The sequence below is a fragment of the Pantherophis guttatus genome, chromosome 3, assembly GCF_059756535.1.
Source record: "Pantherophis guttatus breed Tessera chromosome 3, ASM5975653v1, whole genome shotgun sequence".
Classification (NCBI taxonomy): domain Eukaryota; kingdom Metazoa; phylum Chordata; class Lepidosauria; order Squamata; family Colubridae; genus Pantherophis; species Pantherophis guttatus.
The window spans coordinates 107,060,112-107,083,421 of record NC_142065.1 but is presented as its reverse complement, the minus strand read 5'-3'; the positions used below and the strand labels follow the sequence as shown (position 1 = coordinate 107,083,421).

At 43.0% G+C, this 23,310-nt stretch overlaps 2 protein-coding genes and 1 long non-coding RNA gene across 3 annotated transcripts in view; 2 read left to right on the top strand and 1 right to left on the bottom strand.

Annotated features, from left to right (window-relative positions):
- The window catches only part of TNR (tenascin R), a 494,447-nt gene that overhangs the window by 42,404 nt on the left and 428,733 nt on the right, over window positions 1-23,310 (bottom strand). Inside the window, exons 10-12 of the mRNA XM_060690152.2 lie at window positions 18,814-18,903; window positions 1,578-1,841; window positions 623-889 (exon numbers count right to left, since the gene is read on the bottom strand). Coding sequence (XP_060546135.2) covers window positions 623-889; window positions 1,578-1,841; window positions 18,814-18,903 — 621 coding nt within the window. The remainder of the gene's footprint in view (window positions 1-622; window positions 890-1,577; window positions 1,842-18,813; window positions 18,904-23,310) is intronic.
- LOC148114739 (uncharacterized) overlaps window positions 1-23,310 on the top strand; it is a 66,995-nt gene that overhangs the window by 16,969 nt on the left and 26,716 nt on the right. The gene's annotated exons all lie outside the window — the stretch shown is intronic.
- LOC148114740 (uncharacterized) lies at window positions 5,325-7,547 on the top strand. Its single transcript, XM_087891135.1, has one exon. It carries the CDS (start codon window positions 5,512-5,514, stop codon window positions 7,165-7,167), a length of 1,656 nt encoding a protein of 551 aa, XP_087747261.1. The 5' UTR covers window positions 5,325-5,511; the 3' UTR covers window positions 7,168-7,547.

Sequence of the window (23,310 nt, the reverse complement as noted above, 5' to 3'; positions counted from 1 at the left end):
CCTAGCTGAAGCTGATAGGAGTTGTTTTTTCTTGCTGTTTGCTTGCAAGGAGGTAACTGCACAGGCCAAAGGGTGGGGGCCACCCTCCTTGCCACTTAGTGCCCCCCTGCCACCCCCTTTTGCCTTTAGCTCCCCCCTGCCACCCCCTTTGCCTCTTACCGCCCCCCTAAGACATCCTACTGCCCCCCAGGGGGCGGTACCGCCCACTTTGGGAACCACTGGTCTATTCATTTGTTTTCTTTTAATACTGATCAGCTGTAGGGTGGCCCTTTGAAGCCCTGCGACAAGAGTTTAAACAGTTTTTTCCCCTCTAGCTGATCAGCTGGCTCCGCGGGCCAATAAAATTACAAAAAAACACTGAACCGTTTTTAAATTGCTGGCTTGCCCACCCATCACCCACCACTATTTATTGGCAATTAATAGTGGTGCAGAGGGGTGGGGTGAGCCAGCAATTTAACAAACGGTTCGGCCAAACCGCCTAGAACCGGCAGAATCCCACCACTGCTTACAAGGGCAACTACTCAAAAGGCATTCTTCCTAAAGGATCTTGTAATCAACTCTCTTGTAGAAGAGATTAAAAAACAGGCATCACACCAGAATAGAGAACACTCTGCTCTTTTACCTGTTGTGACTGAACCAACTATTGGCTCAGAGCTGACAAGGCCATGTACAGCCACCAGGGAAATGATATACTCGGTGGACGGTTGTAGACCTGACAAAGCAGCATGTCTCTTTGTAGGGTCCAGCATCACTTCCTTGGTTTCCTTCTTATCTTTGGGGCTGTAGGTCAGTATCAGCCTATCTGCTGGAGGTGAGGGGTCATTCCAAGTGATGTTCACGCTGGAGGAAGTTACATGAGAAAAGTGAAGTTGTGTGATCGGTCGGAATCCTAAAAATAAGAGCAGAGAACAGACCTGTAAATGTGAAAATGGCAGGCTGGAGTTTATTCAGCCCTAGGATGTGAAATGTAATGATAAATTTAGATGTGCTCATCAAATAATCAGAGGTAGTTTTCATTAACATAGAAATAAGGTAGGGCTAAAACCTCAAGGCTATAAGCATACCATAAAACCTTGAGTGTGCGTATGTGAAATTTTGTCTAATTTATCTTTATACATTAATGATAATATCAACCCAGTTTAATTAATTAACTTAAAATAGGATCAAATGTGCCTCTCAGCTAAGAAAGGTTACTGTTATTGTTAAGAGTTTGGGAATTTATCTTTGGAATGGATCTCATGAGCACTCTTGAATTTTAGTTCTCTGTTTTGAGAAATGAAAAACTGTTCTGAAATAAGTTATTCTATATAAAGGGATTCATCAAGGTGGGCTGCAACTCATGAGGAACAGGGAGGTGGAAAAATAAGGTGTGTGTGTGTGTGTATACATGCACATGGCCATTCAGTTGCCCAGGGCATGAGAGAAATCTTCTAAATACTAGAGGGCTTTGTCTAAGACAAATCACCTACACCAACCAAATGTGACATGGAATGCTTAGACAGTCATAAAATAGCAATGGAAGACCTTTGAGATTTCTCTCAGTACCTGATTAATGTAATCTGATAGTTCTTTAGTACCTGTGAAGGCATCCACAGTGTTTTCCAAGCTTTGCTGTCGGCCCCTTTCAGCAATGACCGAGATAGTGTATTCAGTCCCAGGTTCTAAGTCTGTGAGTGTAAGCTCAGATTTATCTTTAGAGACAGTAACTTCTGATGCCATTCCTGAAGCTTGCATGAAGATGACCCGATAATGATCAATGGGACCCTTGACTTTGGTCCAGGACATAGAGATGGATGTTTCTGTGGAAGCTGTCACAATCAGGTCATGAGGGCTGTCCAACTCTATGGCAGCAGCAGGATATGTAAAAAGACAGAAAGTAACAAAGGCGTGAAATGCATTCACCTTCAGGATAAGAACTAACTTACATTTTGAGTTTTATGCTGAATTTGATTGTGTTTTCATGTCCGTAACATTTATCTAAATGTTAATTTAAACCACTCTGAGCTATTTGAAGAACACAGCTGGAATGTGAAATGATAAATGGTCAGATACACAGGCTCTAGGACAACAGATTACATGAAAAGGTCTGTCATGAAGACATTTCATAAGAACATTTCCACTGAAAATCTATTTAAATTTGAATTTGTCTTGAGAAGTTGGATAGGTATGTCAGTGTATAAATTTTGTATACAGAAAACACAGTTGAGACCCTCAATAATAGCCATTAGCTGTCATTCAATACTTCTGGCTTAAAAAGATCAACAGCTACACCTCTTTCCTACTCCCAAAGTTGGTCCTCAGCAATTTGTGACCACAACCAGTGACATTTTCCCCTCACAGCTATAAATAATAAAATATTAAATTACTATCAGCCAGCTATCCTTCAATAGTCTCTGAGATCTGTTTAAAAGGGTGAGTTTGCACAACATACTAGAAGAAAACCACATACACACAGCAACTTAAAAGTGCTTTTCTTCCATCTTTGAGAAGAAAAAGATCCCACATCTGATGGTGAGCAAGTTGCTCTTCTTACAGAATGCAATGTTGGACACTTCCAGGTCAGTGATAGCTTCCTGGCTCACTTTTCCCTCCCATCTAGCATTATCTCCTGGTAGCTAAACAAATCACTTAACAATTCTCCTGAACATACGATGTGGCTGGGATAAATGTATTCTTTTCCTACCTATCTGATGGGTAGGGATAATTGCCAGTGGCTCCTCTAGTGCTTTGTTACAAATGCCCATTTCCCCTTTGTTCTGCTTTATCCTGCAACATTTCTCACCTTCATAATCACTTCCCTTCATGGGAATGGGACAGTTTGTCTTTTTATTCAAGGGGATTGGAGGGCAACCCCAATCCCCCACCACAAATATCCCATACTGTAGTGAAAAAGGGAGATGAAAGATGGAAACATTCTGGAAGGAGCCCTGCCAGTCTATGAAGAAGGGAAGGAGCTGGTACAGTTTGGCTCTTGTGCCACAGTCCTACTTCCCTTCTACATATGCCTTCCTTGTTGAAAGCTTTTCGTGGTAGTAGTTTGGCTGCCAGTTTACCAGCTCTGTTGTAGGACATGTTCATGCACTTCCCAAGATTGGAGGCTGAGGTGGCTTTGCACTCGAAAGATGAGCTGCTCTTCCTGCAGCATCATCCTAGCCCCCCTCTCTTCCCCAGAGCCTCTCATAAATAGGCACTGCAAATAGGCACTCCAGAGCCAGCAGAAATCTGACTGCCTGCATGGAACACCAGTTTGTCTCCCCATCAAAATGGTACCTATTTATCTACTCATGTAGAACATGCTTTTGAACTATTAGGTAGACAGAACCTGATGTGAGTGACTGGGGCTCACCGTGCCACACAGTGCTAGAACTCAAACCGCTGGCACAGAGACCATCTCCAGCATCATTAAGACATTGAGCCACCATCCTCCATAAAACCAATGATAGAAAGACATGTATCCCTTCAAGTCAGTCTTGACTCTTGGACAAATAAGTGCAATTTCTTTGACAACATTTTTGGAAATGGTTTGCCCCTGCTTCTTCCTAGGGTAGAGAGGCACCCAAAGTCATCCATCTGGCTTCATGTTTAAAGCAGGACTAGAACACACAGTTTCCCAGTTTCTAGCCCAGTGTCTCATCATTGCCCCAACCTGGCTCTTAGGAAAAATATATTAATTTAAAACACAATAAATATGCATGTGACAGGGAGGCACTTTTGGGCCAAAAGACATTGACAGGGTGTGAATATTAAATCTAAATAAGAAAGGGCAATACTAATATTTCACTTGATGCCAAAATGCAAGTAATACCATTGGCATCTCAGCCTCTGGGAAGGAGCATTTGCAAAATTAGAAGAACTTCCTTTGAATTCTAGCTGAAAACGATTTGCTCAATGCAAGCTTGAGGTTCAGATGGTGTGACCTGAGTTTTTCTGCCTCATTGGTCAATCAATCAATTTCCCTTCTCCCTAATCTGAAACTGCAATTCTTAAAAGCACAGGTCCCTAAAATACAGATTGGCAACTGTAATGATACAAGCATGCAAAGCAATCAGCCAAACCTAATATGGAAAAGAAGTAGAGTTGAGTAACATTGATAGAGCAGTTTGATCTAAAAATCAATATTTTGAGATTCTAAGGCAGACTTTGATATTTGCCACACTAATCACTATATAAATATCAAATAAAGGCAAAAGCTGTTTGCATTGAATTTCCAGCTGTAAATACTTTCCCCATGTGTAAAATGTCAGCTTGCTTTTGGGTGTATAAAAATAGAACATCTTTAACTCTATTCTTCTGAGTATACAGAGAAATGGAGGCTAAATCAGAGTTCTTCCCACATCTGTAGCATTTTGTTATGTACATCTGCTATTAATTCAAAGAGATAGAGTTTTTAAAAGCACCCTCATAAATATGAATGTCAGAAGGTTTGCAGTATTCCTCTTTAAACCCTTCAACTTTGTGTTCCCATTTGTATTAATTCTTATATATTTTATTTTTGCTTATTTTTATTTATGACAAGAATCTGGGAGAATGCATGTTGCTGTTTTAGCACATTCAAAAGTACACATGACTCAACATGGGAGATAGAAAGTTGCAAACATTTGGTTCTGTGTTAAAGGTAATATTTCCTTTGCTGAATTGATTATGTGTAATCAGCCATGCTATTTTATTGGAGCTAAATGGATATTGTTTGATGCTGCCTTTTTTCTAGCATATTTTCTCCCAGTTGTCTGATCTATAGTCCTGCTTAGGTTGAGTAAGTATCGTGAATCTTCTACTTTTAAAAGAAAAAGCTCATGAAATCCACAGCGTATAGATGGTTATCTGAAAACAGTTTTACCTGAAAGCTTCTGAGCTTTATTAAAATTCAGTGAAGATGTAGCAAATTCTAAAAAACATGGTTATAATTTTCCCCCCAGAAACAGAAGGGCGGGGGAAGGGAGGGGGTAGAGGGAGACTTTCCACATATTTCTTTGTTTTGCACATTCTGGATCTGTACATATATGCTCTAAAATATTGATTTATTAAATTCTCACTGTTATCTGCTAAACATAGAAATTGTTATAGGATTATTGTAAGCAAATGTGTAACAATCAAGTATTACCAGTTCTATGATAGAGACTGACCCTTTTTTGGGTGCCTCATTTGTATAGCTAAGTATACTCCTTGTTATGCAAATAGGTTTGTTTGGCGGGAAGTTCGAATTAACTGACCTTCAGCTGATTGGCTGACCACTACAGCTGCAAGGTATATAAAGGGAGCTGGCTCCCTGGGTTAGTTGCTGGATTCTCACTATACAATAAAGAGCTGTTGTCACTCACTACTCTGGCTTGCTGCGTCCTCATTCACCCAACTTAACATTGGCGACGAGGGTGGGATTTTGAGGCCAGAAGCAGAGGAGAGCTGAAGCCACACTCGAGAGAAAAGAGCTGAAGCCACGTTCAGAGAGGGGACCGGAGACCGCATCCTGAATCCAGCCAGGCAAGCGAGCGGAGCACAGGAGAATCCCGAACGATGTCTGCCTACACCCCGCAGGCGCCTTTCGACCCCAAGGAGGAGAAGTGGGGATCCTACATGTCCCGGTTCGAGTGCTTCATGGTGGCAAATGACATGCAAGGGCTACCGGACATTCGAAAGAAAGCCCTGTTCCTGAGCCACTGCGGGCCACGGGTCTTCGACACAGCCAAAGCATTGTCAGAGCCGAATTCGGTCCACAACATTTCCTGGTCGACGCTACAGACCCTGCTGAAGGACCACTGTGCACCAACGCCATCGAAATACGTCCAGCGGTATGACTTCCGGCAACGGCTCCAGCAGGAGGGCGAATCGATCAGCGAGTATGTCGCTGCCCTGCGTAAGGCCGCAACCCAGTGTGAGTACCGAGACCTGGATGAAATGCTCCTAGAGCAACTAATTTGCGGAGTGAGAGACAGCCGGCTCCAGAGAAGACTACTCGCAAGGTCAAACCTGACCCTACACATCACCCTGGACGAGGCCAGAGCGCAGGAATCGTCAGTAAAGGCTGCAGAGAAACTAAAGAGCTCCAACCTAACCAGAACAACGCAGAAGACGGCGCCTGTGCACCGAGAGGCCGTAAGCACTGCGAGCGAGGGGGAGTCTGAAGAGGAGGTCTACTGCACCGAGCAGTCCCGCACAGCCCGGAGGGAGCCCAGAGACGGATGCGCCAGCTGCGGAGGGTCCCACTCACGACAAAACTGTAAGTTCAGGGATGCCATTTGCCGTTCCTGCGAGAAAAGGGGCCACATCGCTCGGGTCTGCAGATCCAAAACACACCAGAGCTACAAACCACGTGGCCAAGCCTTCCAATCCGAGCCAGCGCCACACCGGAGGCCCAACAAAGATGGCGGCAGCCGGAAGGGCGCAAAATTCAAAGACGCTGGGGCCTACACCATACGCATCGAGCAGACCTGCACCTCGCCCGGAGAGAAGACCTACACCACGGTCGAAATCGAGGGATGGGAGTGCCAGATGGAGATCGACACGGGATCACCAATATCCATCATGTCATGGGACAACCTGAAGAAAGCCATCCCCAACTCACACAAGCGACAGCTCCAGCCACAGCGACGCAGGCTGAAAGACTACCAAGGGAACCGCATCCCCATCGAAGGAAGAGGCGAGTTCCAAGTACAGTACGGGGAGTTTTCCGAGAAACTACCCCTCACTATCGTCAGCGACAACCTCCCAAGCCTCCTGGGCATGGACTGGTTTAGAGCCCTAGGCATGGGATTCATCGGAGTAAGGAACGTTCGAAGCACCCTGAAAGACGACCTGATGCAGGAGTTCCAGGACGTGTTCGACGAACGGCTTGGCAAGTATGTGGGGACCCTGATTTCATTTAATCTCAACCCCAATATTGCACCCATTAGTTTAAAGCCTAGGCGGGTACCGTTCGCCCTGAAGCCCAAAATTGACATTGAACTGGACAAATTAATCAAACAAGGGGTGCTCGTCCCAGTCGACCACGCCAAATGGGAGACCCCAATTGTTACACCGGTAAAGCCGGACGGATCAGTGCGCATATGCGCTGATTATAAATGCACAATTAATAAGGCTCTGCAGCAGAGCGCCTATCCAGTGCCCATCGTCCATCACTTATTGCATTCCCTGGGGCCCGGCAAGATCTTCGCAAAACTCGATCTTGCTTAGGCGTACCAGCAACTGCCGGTAGATGGCGCTACCGCAGAGGCACAGACTATTGTAACCCACAGAGGGGCCTTCAAGTGCACCCGCCTGCAATTCGGAGTAAGCGTAGCCCCCGGACTGTTCCAAAGCACCATGGAGTGGCTACTACAGGGAATCCCCAGGGTGGTGCCCTATTTTGACGACGTGCTCATTACCGCCGACAATGAGCAACAGCTAGGGGAAAGGCTGAGGGAGGTCCTAAGGAAATTCAGGGACGCGGGACTCAGAGTAAAAAGAAACAAATGCATGATCGCAGTCCCCTCAGTCGAATTCCTAGGATACAGGGTAGATGGCACCGGCATACACCCCACAGAGAGCAAGATCAGAGCAATCAAAGAAGCACCCACCCCCAAAGACAAGGCAGAATTACAGGCCTTCCTGGGACTATTAAACTTTTACGCCATTTTCCTTAAAGACAAGGCAATAGTGGCAGAACCCTTACATAGACTGTTAACTAAGAAAGCCATTTGGAAATGGGGGAAGGCTGAAGACAGGGCATTCACCGGCATTAAAAAACTGCTATCAGCTGAGAGTTTTCTAATCCAGTACAACGCAACGCTTCCCCTTGTTCTAGCATGTGACGCGTCCCCGTTCGGGGTGGGAGCCGTCCTGAGCCATAGACTCCCGAATGGCCTAGAGGCGCCCATCGCATACTACTCCCGAACTCTGTCAAGCGCCGAGAGAAATTATAGTCAGATCGACAAGGAGGCTCTCGCCGCCGTTTCGGGAGTAAAGAAATTCCACGAGTATTTGTTCGGGAGAGACTTTGACCTAATCACTGACCATCGACCGCTCCTGGGCCTCCTCGCGGGAGATCAGCCAACACCGGCAGCACTATCACCCAGGATGACACGCTGGGCCATTTTCCTCGCAGCATACTCCTATCGCCTGGTACATCGACCAGGGGCGGACATGGGCAACGCGGACGCACTCAGCCGATGCCCACTACCCAACAGCCTAGAAGACCCCACACCTGGCATCCCCATCTTGCTGATAGACGTTTTGGACTCCGGGCCCATAACATCAGCCGAGGTTGCGAGAGCCTCAACCAAAGACCACGTGATCCAGACAGTCGCAAGTTGGGTCATGAGGGGGTGGCCGGAAAAGATTGGGAGCGGGGAATTTAAACAGTTCGCGGGAAAACGGGACGAGTTAACAATGCAAGGGGGTTGTTTGCTATGGGGCGATCGGGTTGTTATTCCCTTGTGCCTACGGGAAAAAGTTTTAACATTGTTGCATGAGGGGCACCCTGGGATTGTAAGAATGAAGGGGCTAGCCAGGAGCTACATCTGGTGGCCCAGCATGGATACAGACATTACCGAGTGGGTGGGGAGATGCCAGCCCTGCCAAGAGTCCAGATCAGACCCCCAACGGCACCCGTGAGGGAGTGGGAAAGACCCCAGGGACCCTGGTCTAGGATACACATTGACTTTGCTGGCCCATTTCATGGACAGACCTTCATGGTCGTTGTAGATGCATTCTCCAAATGGTTGGAGATCAAGCGAATGAAGGCCACTACCACCGACGCAACCATCAGGGAGCTAAGACAGTTATTCGCCACCCATGGGTTACTGGACATCCTAGTGTCAGATAACGGGCCACAATTCACCGCGACACAATTCGAGGGTTACTTAGCGGGACTAGGGATCAGACATGTCCTTTCGGCCCCGTTTCATTCGGCTAGTAACGGTCAGGCTGAGAGATTTGTGAGGTCAGCAAAGGAGGCCCTTTCACGTTTAAGCCCCGGAGATTGGCAGGAAAGGGTAGACAAATTCCTAATAGCACAGCACTCCATATCCTGTACAGCCACAGGCCGAAGCCCGGCAGAGTGGTTAATGGGGCGGAAACTCCGAGGAGTACTAGACAGGCTTAATCCCAATTACTCCCCAGAAGCTTTCAAGGGGGGGGGGAGAGAGGAAGCTTAGAGAGTTCACCATAGGAACACCGGTACATGCCAGGAACTACGGACAGGGCCCACTCTGGGAGACAGGGACCATTACAGAAATCACGGGGCCCAAATCATACAGGGTAGACATGGGGGACAGGAGAGTTTGGCGCAGACACATTGACCAACTGAGAAAACGAGTAACCGCAGACACCGACGACAGATTCGACGAACCAATCTCTGACCATGACTACCAACCAGAAACACAAACTACAAGCCCGGGTAGAGCGGAGGACTTAGCTGAGAATCCTGGTATCCAGCGCCGCCCCATCGAGGTAGTCCAAACCGCCGGAGAAGTCGCCGCCCACAAGGAAGTCCTGGAGGCCTCATTGGTGGAGCAGGGAGAAACAGAAAGTCCCTCCGACCTGCTTGACGCCACCCCTCCGACTGAACTGCGCAGGTCAAATAGGACTCGCACACGCCCTAGTCACCTGAGAGACTTTGTATGTAAATAACACCCCAAGTGACTTCTGGGAGGGGAGGAGTGTTATGTAAATAGGTTTGTTTGGCGGGAAGTTCGAATTAACTGACCTTCAGCTGATTGGCTGACCACTACAGCTGCAAGGTATATAAAGGGAGCTGGCTCCCTGGGTTAGTTGCTGGATTCTCACTATACAATAAAGAGCTGTTGTCACTCACTACTCTGGCTTGCTGCGTCCTCATTCACCCAACTTAACACTCCTGTCCCCCTCCTGCCTCAATCAAAGAAAGCATGAAGCCCTGCTTGCCATAAAGGACAACAGAATGACTTGCCCCATTATCTCGACCTTGATGATCCAACAGTGTAGCATAACAGAATGAGTTGACTTGGAAGTCATTAAATTTCGTGTGTTTTCATTTTTAATTACAGAAATTATTCTCATATGGAAGACCAGAATGTGGGACAGATGTCCTTTTCTGCTTGTAAATCACACTCAGGGTTACATAAGATTCACTGAATATTCTCTAGCAGCGACTAAGGGAGAGGAAATATCAATCCCTTGTCTGTGTTAAGTAAATCTATTACAGTACTACAGCATTTTCAACAGGTAGCTTACCCAGCTGTGGCTAACAAATTTCTAACTAAGAAATGCATAGGCTCTCCGTGCATGTTTTCACATCATGGCTTGAGAAGATGGAAGTCCACTGGGATGTATATTCTGTTTATTATTTATTTTATTTATTGAATATATTTGCCATCCATCTCATAACGAAATGACTCTGGGCCAATGATGCACCAACTATTTAGGATACATTTTTATTGACACTTTAAAAGTGAACCAGAAATATATATAGGAAAAAAAATCTAATCACCTTGAGGTAAGCTAGTGTTTTTATGTTGGCTTAACATTTTAGTATAGCTGGTAATGGAAGGTAAATTTTATAAGATTCCTATGGAATTCTGGGTCTCCCCTTGTGGCTCAGGGCAGGCTGAAACCCTGAGTCATGTTCAGTTGTATTTCTTATTTTATTGAGATCCTTGGGTGACCACTTCTCTCAATTTTAATTAATAAACTAAGTATATAGTTTATTAACTGATATAGTTTATACTTTCTTTTTATTGGCGGTGCAGATAGAGCTGTTCCTCTTCATGTGGCCAAATTTTATGCTGCAGCATGTTGAATCTGCTAAGTGACACTTCAAGAATTGGGTTAGTAATGAGTAATTTAAGCCCTGAGCTTTATCTAGATCTTGCCAGAATGATTTTCAATGTTTTGTTTTGTTTTGTTCTTACTTTGACTGTTCAATGGCTGTAATAAAAATGTTCTTGCTTGCTTAGGGAAAGAAAATATCAACTTTCCTCTCTCAGAATTTCGAAAGAATGTTGAGAGCAATCCTTAAGTGTGGCTGAGAATCCTGGGGTTGGGTAGAAAATATAGCTCTGCTCCACAGTTGTATTTAAATTAAACATATTTCCCATAAAAAATGTATTCAGATTCCAATAGGAATCCAAAATGAATTGCTGGGCCAGGAGCTGTTCATAAACAGCTCTTGGCCCAGCAATTACATCATCACTGCACTGTAGACTGAAGGCATCTAAACATGGCTGCTGTCTTTGTATCAAAAATAAAACAAGAACCATACACTATTCTTCAAACTCTGAACATGTTTTGAAGGGTTTTGACCTCAATAGGAGAATGAAATTACAATGATGCCTGCCACTTGGAATTTAGCAGATTTGAAAGCTTGAATGCTTTTCAGCACAGGAAAAGAGTGTTTTTCCTCATTGCAGTGGCCTTATCTTCACATATGAGTTAAATATCGATTAACCATTCTGCTGCAGGATAATTTCACTCCATGTAATTGCAAGAGAAGTGGGATGGTTGGGCACACATGTTAGTCTTCTCAGCTTTCTGGAATTAACTGCAAAGATTCACTTTGTTGAGGACTGGTTTCTGTTTAGCAAGCAAAGAAAGAAATGAAGAGATTATTCTGTGGATCAGTAAATCCATGTCGCTGGCATTGGAGAAAAGTGGCTGTCAAAAAGCCAAGGAAAGATCCTTGGTAATAAGGTCAGATTGTTTGCAGAGCTCCATCAACAGCAGCTGATTACCTCCCTTTATAAATTGTCTCAGATTAAATAAATTTAGCATTTACTAAATATGCTTAGTCTTTTCTTCCTAATGTTTGCAAAAGAAGTTTTTTCCCCCTCAAACAGCAACAGCAATTTGGACATGGTATTCAGAAGAAATATTGCTGTTGCCTTACAATGTTACTTTTTTAATTATTGATTTCCTGGCAGACCTTTATTCAGTCACTATTCCCATTTCTGATAACATCTCTCCCCCACCCCCAAAAATAGCAGTGCAACACAGGCATTTAGTTTTCACAGCACAAATAGTCATGGAGAAACAGCCCAATGGCCAGGTAGGAGACTGGCATATAATGGAGAAATGAAAATTTGCCCTGCGGGTGAGCACTAAAACCATTCCAAGCCAGTTTGCTGTAGTGATTAAGGCACCAGGATAGAAACAGGAGACTATGAATTCCAGTCTTGTTTTAGACATGAAAGCCAGCTGGGTGACTTTGGATCAGACACTCTCTCTCAGCCCAACTGACCACACAGGTTAGGAAGAGAAAGGAGTATTCAGTATACAAATAATGCAGATGGAGTTAATTTAAAAAAAAATCTAAAAAAGAATCTAAAGGAGGTGCTTTTTATTATTTTTGTTGGAGTTATGAGAAAGCAAAGTAATATTGGCCACAGATCCATATTAAAATGCAGAAGCTTTTTAAACTAATATACAGTTAAAACCTTTTAGGATTACTGGATAAGCAGATGGAAAAAAGATCTGTTACTATATTTCTTGACTGCAGTGAGAATTTGATATACACAGAAATGGAAAGATACATCAATCTCCACAATAGATAGAAGAACAGAACAGAATAGAAAGAATAGATGGAAAATGGATGGAACTAGCAGAGATGGCAAAGTTGACTGTTTTAATTAGAAAAAAAAGACCATATTTAGCTTTGTTTTTTCTTGGAAACTGCTCGAGATAGAAAAAAGCGAACTCCTGACTTTGGGTTTTGATTAATTTAGTTTGTTGTTATAGAAATGGATAGTATTTGTGATAATGTAAAAACATTAATAGCAATAGCACTCAGACTTATATACCACTTCATAGCCCTCTCTAAGCTGTTTACAGAATCAGCATATTTCCCCCAACAATCTGGGTCCTCATTTTACCGACCTCGGAAGGATGGAAGGCTGAGTCAACCTTAGCCTGGTGAGATTTGAACTGCAGTACTGCATTCTAACCACTGCACCATTACGGCTCTAGTAAAATACAAAATTAAGCAGTAATTTTATATTTTACTGTACTAAAAAAGTTGGATTCCTTTTTTCTTTTCCCCTTTCCCCTATATTCTCATTCTCCTTTCTTCCTCTTTTCCATTTTTCTACCTTCTTTTTATTTTTATTTTCATTTTATAACATGATAATCTTAATATAAGGCTTGAAAAAAATCTTAAAAAACAGGAATATGGCCAGAGTTTGGCATCAATCTTAAAAATTCCAATCTTAATTTTTGAGTTGTACCCTTTATGAAGGAAAATTATTACATAGGAAGAAAACTGCCTGCCTGTAAGAGCAGTAACGTTAAAGACAAACAAGAACTAGAAACTAGACACAAACACCAGGAATGGATGGCTTAAAAATCCTATCACTAAATGTTAATGGTCTAAATGACCACAAAAAGAGGAAGATAATTCTATCAAAATTGGTAAAACAAAACCCAGAGATAATATGTATACAGGAGGTTCATATAAAAAAAGAGGAAGCAAACTGCCTAGAATTTACTAAATTTGGCAAAGTATTTATGTCTTCAGCAGGGAAAAAGAAAAGGGGAGTGGCTATGTATGTGAAAAAAGGAATTGAGGCAGAATTAAAATATAAAGACGCCAAAGGGAGAATCCTAATCATAGAAGTTAAGAGAGGTAACTCAAAAATGATGTTGGTGGGGGTTTATGCCCCAAATAAAAAACAGGGACAATTTTACAAAAAATTACATGAACAATTAGGAAATTGGGCTCATGTCGAAATATGCATGTTAGGTGATTTTAATGGTATTGTTAATCCAGATAAAGATTATAAAAGTGGGGAAAAGAAAAAAAATAAAAGGTTACCTCTGCCAAAAAGCTTTTTTGATCTGGTGGATGAAATAAATTTAATCGATATGTGGCGTACTCTACACCCTTATGATTCCCAATATACTTTTTATTCAAACTCACAGAACTCCTGGTCTAGAATTGACATGGTATGGACCACTAGAAAACTAGGATTGGAAATTAAGAAAGTTGATATGAGTACAAACACCTGGGCAGATCATAAGCTTCTTGAAATAAACTGGCATTATACAAATAAGAGAAAACAACAGAGATGGATTCTAAGGACTAATCTTTTGAATGAAAAAGAGTTTATATTAAAATTGAATGAAGAAGTCAAGCACTTTTTTATAGAAAATGGCAAGCAAGGCACGGCCAAGGAAATAGTGTGGGTTACTATGAAAGCATATGTGAGAGGAGTAGCGATATCGTATATGGCGTTTAAAAATAAGGAAAAAAGGAAAGCTAGGGAGGCCTATAATAAAAAGCTAGAAGAAGCGGACATTAAATTACAACAAAATCCGGGAGACGAGGTGGCTAAGCAAAAATGGATGATGGCTAGGCATAGCCTGAATATTCTGGATCAGGAGGAGCTAGCGCAAAAAATTAAGAGAATAAAACACTACCATTTTGAGAATGCCAATAAGTCTGGAAGGTGGCTTGCATACAGACTAAAAAAAGAAAAGGAAAAAAAATCAAATTCTTATATTAGAAGATTCCAAAGTAATAGTCTGACAAAAGAAGAGGATAATTTAGAAAGAACAAGAGAATTCTATGAAGCCCTATATAAAGATGAAGAGATTGACCCAGATAAAGTCGAACAATATTTGATGGAGCTACCCTACCACATATAATGGAAGAAGAGAAGGAAATGCTGAACAATAAAATTACAACAGAAGAACTCAAATCGGCCCTTACCAAAATAAAAAAAAAACAAAACACCAGGCCCAGACGGTCTGCCGGGGGAAATATATACAAAATTTGATGAAGAATTACAATTAGAATTGTTAGAAATATTTAATGAGGTTTTAGTTGGCATAAGAATCCCAGACACATGGAAGGAAGCATATATTACACTCATATTGAAAGAAGGTACCGACCCAAAACAAATAGCAAATTATAGACCCATTTCTTTACTAAACTCAGATTATAAACTGTTTACAAGTATAATAGCGGAAAGAGTAAAAAAAATCCTAAACGGTTGGATCCATAACGATCAGAATGGATTCCTCCCAGGGAGACAAATGAGAGATAATCTGAGGACTGTAATAAATGTCATAGAATACTATGAGCAGCACCCGGAAAAACAGCTGGCGTTAGTGTTTTCGGACGCCCAAAAGGCGTTCGATAACCTGAACTGGAACTTCATGGTTAACCAAATTAATTTAATGGGATTCAGGACAAATTTCAGGAAAATGATTGAAAATATCTATCATAAACAGAGGGTGAGCATTCTAATAAATGGGGATAAGACGCGGACATTTTGGATTCAAAAGGGAGTTAGACAGGGATGCCCCTTGTCTCCATTACTTTTCATTATGGCGCTAGAAGTTTTACTTAGAAAGATCAGAGCCAATCAAGAAATTAAAGGACTTCAAATCAGGAAAGAAACATTTAAAACACAAGCCTTTGCAGATGATGTGGCTTTAATAACAGAAGATCCCTTGCAAACTGGCCCCAAATTACTTCAGGAAATACAGAAGTATGGAGAAGTTGCTGGCTTCAAACTTAATAAAACAAAAACTAAAATATTAGTGAGAAATGTGACAGAGACAAATAAGAAAGAGTTAGAAAAATCCTTAGGTCTTCAGATAGTGAAGAAAATAAAATATCTGGGAATATGGATTACTTCGAGATATTCTTCTTTAAAGGATGACAATTATATTCCATTACTACAAAAAATAAATCAGGATATAGATAGATGGAAGAAGTTAAAATTATCTTTTACAGGTAAAATTGCAGCAATCAAGATGAATATCCTCCCTAAAATCATCTTTTTATTTCAAACTATACCAGTGAATCTCGACAAAAAATTCTTCTTGGATCTGAATAAGAAGGTGCGAGATTTTTTATGGGAGGGAAAGAAGGCGAGGATCTCATATAAGACACTGCAAGGGAAAAGAAATATGGGTGGCTTTGGACTCCCTGATTGGGAAGTATATCAAAAGGCGGCTAAATTAGTATGGATTAAAGAGTGGGTTATATTGCAAAACAAGAGAATTTTGATGTTAGAAGGCCACGATCTACAGAAAGGTTGGCACGACCATCTATGGGATTTAAAGAACAAAAAAATAAATAAATCATATTTTCATAAACACAAAGTAAGGGAGACTCTTATTCAAACGTGGGAAGAAATTAGGCAGCGATTCTATGTGAAAGTACCAAATTGGCTTTCTATTATGGAGGCCCTGACCGCCTCAAATAGAAGAGATATTCTAAAATTTAGCATGTATAAAGATATATTAGACGATAAAGGAACCCTTAAATCTCGGGAAACATTAAGAAATCAAGATTTTAATTTAGATTGGTGGAATTACCTACAGATAAGCTCAAGATTCCAGAAAGATAGAGACCAATTTGGTATAGATGCGAAGCATAACAATGTGGATAAAATTATGTTGGGGACGGAAAAGAAAATGTTAGCGAAATTCTACAATCTTCTATTAGGTGAGGACAGGGCAGAAGGAATAGCCAGAAATCAATTAAATATTTGGGAAAAAAACATTGGTTATAGCTTAAATTTCAATGATTGGGAGGAGGCCTGGAATAGAAACTACAATTTGACTAAATCAGCAACTTATAGGAAGAACCATTACAAAATTTTCCATAGATGGTACCTAGCGCCAGCTAGATTAGCGAAAATATTTCCCAATGCTTCAGCAACGTGTTGGAAGTGTGGAAAGGAGGTTGGCACCTTCTATCATATGTGGTGGTCCTGCCCTGAGACAAAAAAGTTCTGGATAAGAATACGAAATTGGTTACGAGAAATAGTGGAAGAAGAAATAAAATTATCCCCTGAAATCTTTTTATTGGGAATGATCAGAGATGGATTCTCTAAAGATAAGATACATCTTATAATACATATCACAACAGCGGCCAGGCTAGTTTTTGCAAAGTACTGGAAGGACAAATCAATTCCTCCAGAGGAAATACTAATAAATAAAATCTTAGAATGTGCAGAAATGGCAAAATTAATAAGTGATCTTAATAATGATGTGAACTCAAAATTCTATGCAGTATGGGAAAGGTAGTACAAATGGTGGAATAATAGAACGAGATTGTTATGTTAGGATATATTTATTTTTAGTAATAGTAATTTCAAATTTATTTGATATATATATTTTGTAAATATGTAAAGACACGACACCTCAGATGTTAACAGAGATTTGATGTTTTCTACAATTTTAAAACCAATAAAGTATATTAAAAAAAAAAGAAAAAAGAAAACTGCCTATCTCGAGATAGTATCTAATGAATAAACCTGTGACCTAGACCACTGCAGCAATATTTTATCTTCTTTTAATGCATTACCTCAGCCTGTTGCACCAGTAAATTTCTTTCATTTGAGGGCACATGCTAAATAGAGAACTCAGCTAAGAATAGATCCTTGTGAGGCTAAAACAACATTCTCCTATGAAATGAAGACATTAGCAGCTTTTCAGAAATGTACAAAATGTTATAAAGGAAAAGAAAAATGAAAAAAAAAAAAAACCTAAGGGAGAAGATCCAAATAGCTCAATAAGAACTAAAATGTTCAATAAACATAGGATGCAATTCTGTATGCATGTTCTGCAGGGAAATGTACTTCCTCAAAGAAGGCATTGTTAGCTGGCTGGAACTCTTGAATATTGTCACATTTTGTTTCATTTTTAATATGGTAAGTAAATAGTTTCCTTATTGTAATCACAGGTAATAACAATATAGTAGAGCATAAGGTACAATACTGTGAAGCAAAACAACATTAAAAAAAGTAGAAGATGATAAAAAAAAAAGTGCTGGATATAGGAAAATCAGATAAACTCAGGGCTACAGTTAAGAACTTAAAATTCTGTTTGCTTAAATGACAAGGTAAAAGACCAACCTGCAAACACACCTGCAAGAATGTAATTAAACAGTTTAAGGGTTCAAGACCTTATGGACATTTAGTACCATAAATTTGCCCCAACCTCATCATAAATGGGACAATGGCAGACACAGTGAAATATGTCCTCTGTTTATTATAGTGAGAGATGCTTTTCAACAGGGCGCTTACAAAATCTCCCTTCAAGATATACCAAAGGCATGGTTTGCAGAAGGGTATAACAGCCTTTTTAAGTTTTTTGCAATAATGATTGAGGATACTTTTGTAGCCTAAGCAACCTAGATTTGGTCCATTGATTCCCAATAACAAAACTAGCAAGATTTGCTCTTTGAAGTCTTTCTAGTTTCTTGTAATGCTCCAGTAGAGCAAGAGGTACGCTAATGTCAATGGAAGGTAACCCTACCTACATCCTTAGCTGGAATGTCAGGTTTTATATACAGATAGTCCTCAACTTACAACCATTTGTTTAGTGACCATTCAAAGTTACAATAGCACTGAAAAAAGTGACTTATGATGGGTCTTTGCACTTATGACCATTGTAGCATCCGCATGGTCACATGATCAAAATTCAGACACTTGGCAACCAGCGTGTATTTATGACACCTGCAGCATCCTGAGGTTATGTGGGCCATTTGAGACCAGCAAAGTCAATGGGAGGAAGTTGGATTCACTTAATGATTGCAGATTCATTTAAGAACTGTGGAAAGAAGTTGTAAAATCAGCTGTAACTCACTTAACAACAGCCTGGCTTAGCAACAGAAATTCTGGTCCCAATTGTGGTCACAGGCTGAGGACTACCTGTATCAGGGGTGGGTTCTACTTACCTTTACTACTGGTTCGCATCGCGCCCGTGCCCGCTGTTCTGCCATGTGCAGATCACCTATGATGACATCCGGGTCAGTGGGCGGAGCCTCCCACCAGTTTTACTACCGGTTCTTGTGAACTGGTCCAAACCGGGGGCAGCCCACCACTGACCTGTATGCAGTATGTCACTTACCAGTTCTTGCATTCATGGTGGCTGGAACACTCTGCTTACTATTCATTATAGCTGAAATCCCAATTCCATATTCTGTTCCTGGCACCAAGTCTGCCCAAGGAAACATACAATAAAATATAAGTGACTCAATAAACTGCAATGATTTCCATATATGTAATATTTTCTTTTTTGTCTGACTTCATAGCCTGATACTTTTTCACACAGCAATCGCAGTTGCCTGGCTAAAGCCATTTTAAGGTGGATCTGGGGGGGTCTATATAGCCACTGAGCGGGGTTATGGGTCGATTGGATGCAGTGGAGGGGTTGTGGAAGGAAATTTGACCGGGGAGCAGGGGGGTGATAGGAAGGGCAGTGCAATTGAAATAATGAGTGGGAGGGGCAGATATGACGGGCGCAGGGGGCCATATCATGCTCCAGGGGTGCGCACAGGCTGTTTACGAGCGATTGCGCACTCCAGCCCCCAATGTGCAACTTGTGTCCGGGGTTGCACAGAGCCTCAGGCCCTGGGTCCACAGCTGATTTTATGTAATGCCAGGTCGGTTGTTAACAAAGCCCCCCTCATTTGTGATCTTACCTTGGAGGGGGGTGCAGATCTGGCAGGTATTACGGAGACCTGGTTGGGCCAGGAGGGGAGGGTCCCCCTCATTGAAATGTGTCCTCCAGGTTTCCATGCATTTCATCAGCCAAGGGCTCAGGGGAGGGGTGGGGGAGTGGCGGCAATTATTAGGGAAAGTCTTTGTCCAAGGGAGACCACTGTTCCTCAGATAGCCGGATGTGAGTCCCTTTTTGTGAAGTGGGGCCGTGGGGTACAGATAGGTTTGCTGACTACGTACCTGGCTCCCTGCCATGTGGCGGTGACCCTGCCCGAGCTGCTCGATGTTATTGCCGGGGTGGCAGTTGATACCCCCAGACTCATTGTCATGGGGGATTTCAACCTACCATCCGCAGGTGAGGTGTCAGAGGTGGCTCGGGAGTTCATGGCTTCCATGGCGGCCATGGATCTGACCCAGTTAGTTCAAGGCCCCACTCACATAGGGGGACACACTCTGGACTTGATTTTCATCTCTGGTCAGTGGTTGAATGATCTTGGTAGAGGGGACCTAGACATTAAACCCTTGTCATGGACAGATCATTCACTCCTTCACTTGGACTTTCCAGCTGCTTCCCCCCGCTGCAGGGAGACAGAACCGACCAGATGGTTCCGTCCCAGGCACCTGATGGATCCCGAAAGATTCCTGACAGAGCTTGGGCCATTTCCTGAGGCCCTGGCACACGACCCAACCGAAGACCTGGTGGCCGCCTGGGAGAGTGCGGCTGCCGGAGCTTTGGACCACGTCATGCCTCTGACCCGATGCCGATCTCAATTGGCTCCTTGGTTCTCTGAGGAGCTGAGAGAGATGAAGCATCGGAAAAGATGCCTAGAGAGCATCTGGAGGACTAGTCAATCCGATTTTGACCAGACACTGGTGAGGTCTTATATCAAGACCTATCTAGTGGCAATAAAAGCGGCGAAATCTAACTATTTTTCCGCTCTTATCGCATCTGCAGAGAACCGCCGCTCTGTTTAGGGTGACCAGCTCCCTTCGGGGGGGGGGGGAGTGCGGAAAGATCCCTTGCAGGGTCGAGCTGAGGATTTTGTGCAATTCCTGCATGATAAAGTTGCTCGGATTCGGGAAGGCTTGGACTCCAACTGGATGAGTCCAGGGGAGGAGACGAGGGTAGGTCTTGAGAATATTATCTGGGAGGAGTTTGATCCTGTGGCTCCCGAGGATGTGGACAGGGTTCTGGGTAAGATTAGTGCCGCCACATGTTTATTGGACCCGTCTCCCTCCTGGTTGGTACTGGGTCCCGGGAGGTTACACGAGGCTGGCTCCAGGGGATTATAAGTGCTTCTTTGAGTGAGGGTGCCTTTCCCGCCGCCTTGAAAGAGGCGGTGGTGAGGCCCCTCCTCAAGAAGCCTTCCCTGGACCCAGCTGAATTAGCTAACTACTGTCCGGTCTCCAATCTTCGTTTTGTGGCGAAGGTTGTTGAGAGTGTGGTGGCACGACATCTTCCCCGGCAACTGGATGAAGCTATCTATCTGGACCCGTACCAGTACCAGTCGGGCTTCAGGCAGGGGTACAGCACAGAAACGGCATTGGTCGTGTTGGTGGATGATCTCTGGAGGGCTCGGGACGGGTTGCTCCTCTGTCCTGGTCCTATTAGATCTCTCAGCGGCTTTTGATACCATCGACCATGGTATCATGCTGCAACGGTTGACGGGGTTAGGAATAGGGGGCACCGTCCTCCTTCCTCTCCGACCATTTGCAGTTTGTGTTGGCAGGGGGACAGAGGTCGACCTCGAGGTGCCTTGCATGGGGAGTGCCACAAAGGTTGGTCATCTCGCCCCTTCTGTTCAACATTTATGTGAAGCCGCTGGGTGAGATCATCCATGGTTTTGGGGTGAGAGTCCATCAGTACGCTGATGACACTCAGCTGTACATCTCCACCCCAGACCACCCAATGATGCCCTTGATGTGATGTCTCGCTGCCTGGAGGCCGTGCAGGTCTGGATGGGGAGAAATAGGCTCAGACTCAACCCTTCCAAGACCGAGTGGCTGTGGCTTCTGGTGTCCTGATATAGTCAGCTGGTGCCATTGCTGACTATTGGGGGTGAATTTCTGCCCCCCACAGAGAGGGCTAGCAATCTGGGTGTCCTCTTGGATGCACGGCTGTCTTTAGAAGAGCATATAACAGTCGTGGCCAGGGGGGCTTTTTATCAGGTTCGCCTGATTCGCCAGTTGCAGCCCTTTCTGGACTGGGACACCTTGCGCACGGTCAATCACGCCCTTGTCATCTCCTGGCTGGACTACTGTAATGCTCTCTACATGGGGCTCCCCTTGAAGAGCACTCAGAGGCTCCAACTGGTCCAGAATGCGGCCGCGCGGGTGGTTATGGGCGCAACTCGTTGTGCCCACGTGACACCCCTCCTGCGCAAGCTGCACTGGCTCCCAGTGGCTTTCCGGGTGCGATTCAAGGTGCTGGTTACCACCTTTAAAGTGCTCCATGGCATAGGACCCAGGTACCTTCGAGACTGACTTCTGCCACCAATAGCCTCCCACTGGCCAGTCCGCTCCCACAGAGAGGGTCTCCTCAGGGTGCCATCGGCCAAGTTATGTCAGCTGGCGACACCCAGGGGGAGGGCCTTCTCTATGGGAGCCCCTGGCCTGTGGATTGAACTGCCCCCGGAAATGCGTAAGATCTCCGACCTCTGTGTATTTCGCTGTGCCCTCAAGACCCTGCTGTTCCACCAGGCCGGGCTATCAATGTAATGATTTTAAATTGGGTGTTTTAAATTTTGGGGGTTTTAAATTTGAGCCGAAATTATTTAATTTTAATTATTTTTAATTGATGTCTGTCTTTGTGTTTTTAATAGGTTGTACACCGCCCTGAGTCCTTCGGGAGAAGGGCGGTATAGAAATAAAATTATTTATTTATTTATTTATTATTTAATAAAACCATTATTTGAATATTTTGCTAAGGTTTGCAGGTGAGGTACAAATAATGGAAGAATATAGGAAATAATGGAATGATTGTGCAACATCTGTTTTCTTTCAAAGTAAAGCAATTCAGCTAAGATGTCTGAAAAAAATCAGTATTTTAAAAACTAAATAACTTTAAAAGCTATCATCACATCATTCTTCTTTTCTTTCTTGTACAAAAATTGTTATCCAGGATCAATGCTCAGAAGGATCTTGATGGCATGGAGCATGTCCAGAGAGATTCTCTCTCTCTCTCTCTCTCTCTCTCTCTCTCTCTCTCTCTCTCTCTCTCTCTCTCTCTCTTGTCTTGGACAGAAAAAAGCAAAGAGCTCTTAGCAAATCTATTGTAAAACAGAACTGAATACCTTTAGGCTTCTCTGGAATCTGTATTGGGTTTTTTGATAGGAACTTCAGGTTTTTCAAGCCAGGTAAAATGTTGCTCCAGGTGGAACAAGGGACTTAAAAAATTTAAAAAATATTTCTAGACAATGCTCAGTCCTAAAATTTATTTTCAGCACTGTAAATAAGCATGCACATCAAAACTAAGTTATCTTATCACCATCAACAAACCGGATGCATCAGAACAGGCTAAACACAGAGATAGAATGATACATGCATATTCAGACAAGAGACTCCATGATTTGTCTTATAAAATCGTAATTAATGATAAAGCCTTTGCTGCCAAATTGTGACCAAATGGCAAAGTGACTACATTAAGGATAAAGATAGGAGATCTTTTAGAAATATATATATTTTTGGAGCACTTGTGAGTAATCCTGGTCCTCTCCTTGATGCGAAGAGAGGTTCAGGGAACTGATCCATTCACTGTTGTATTTATTGGCTCTGCTCTTTGAAACCATCTTCAGCCCATCATGGCAGTTGTCAGGAAATTAAAATGATTGAATTTATGTTATATATTAAAACAGTGCAGTCTTCAAAACAAATTTCAGAAGAGGTTCACACTTCTGCCGTTTAT

Bases quoted from the DNA above. Each gene is read 5' to 3' on its own strand.
- LOC148114740 (XM_087891135.1), top strand. From the start codon at position 5,512: ATGTCTGCCTACACCCCGCAGGCGCCTTTCGACCCCAAGGAGGAGAAG.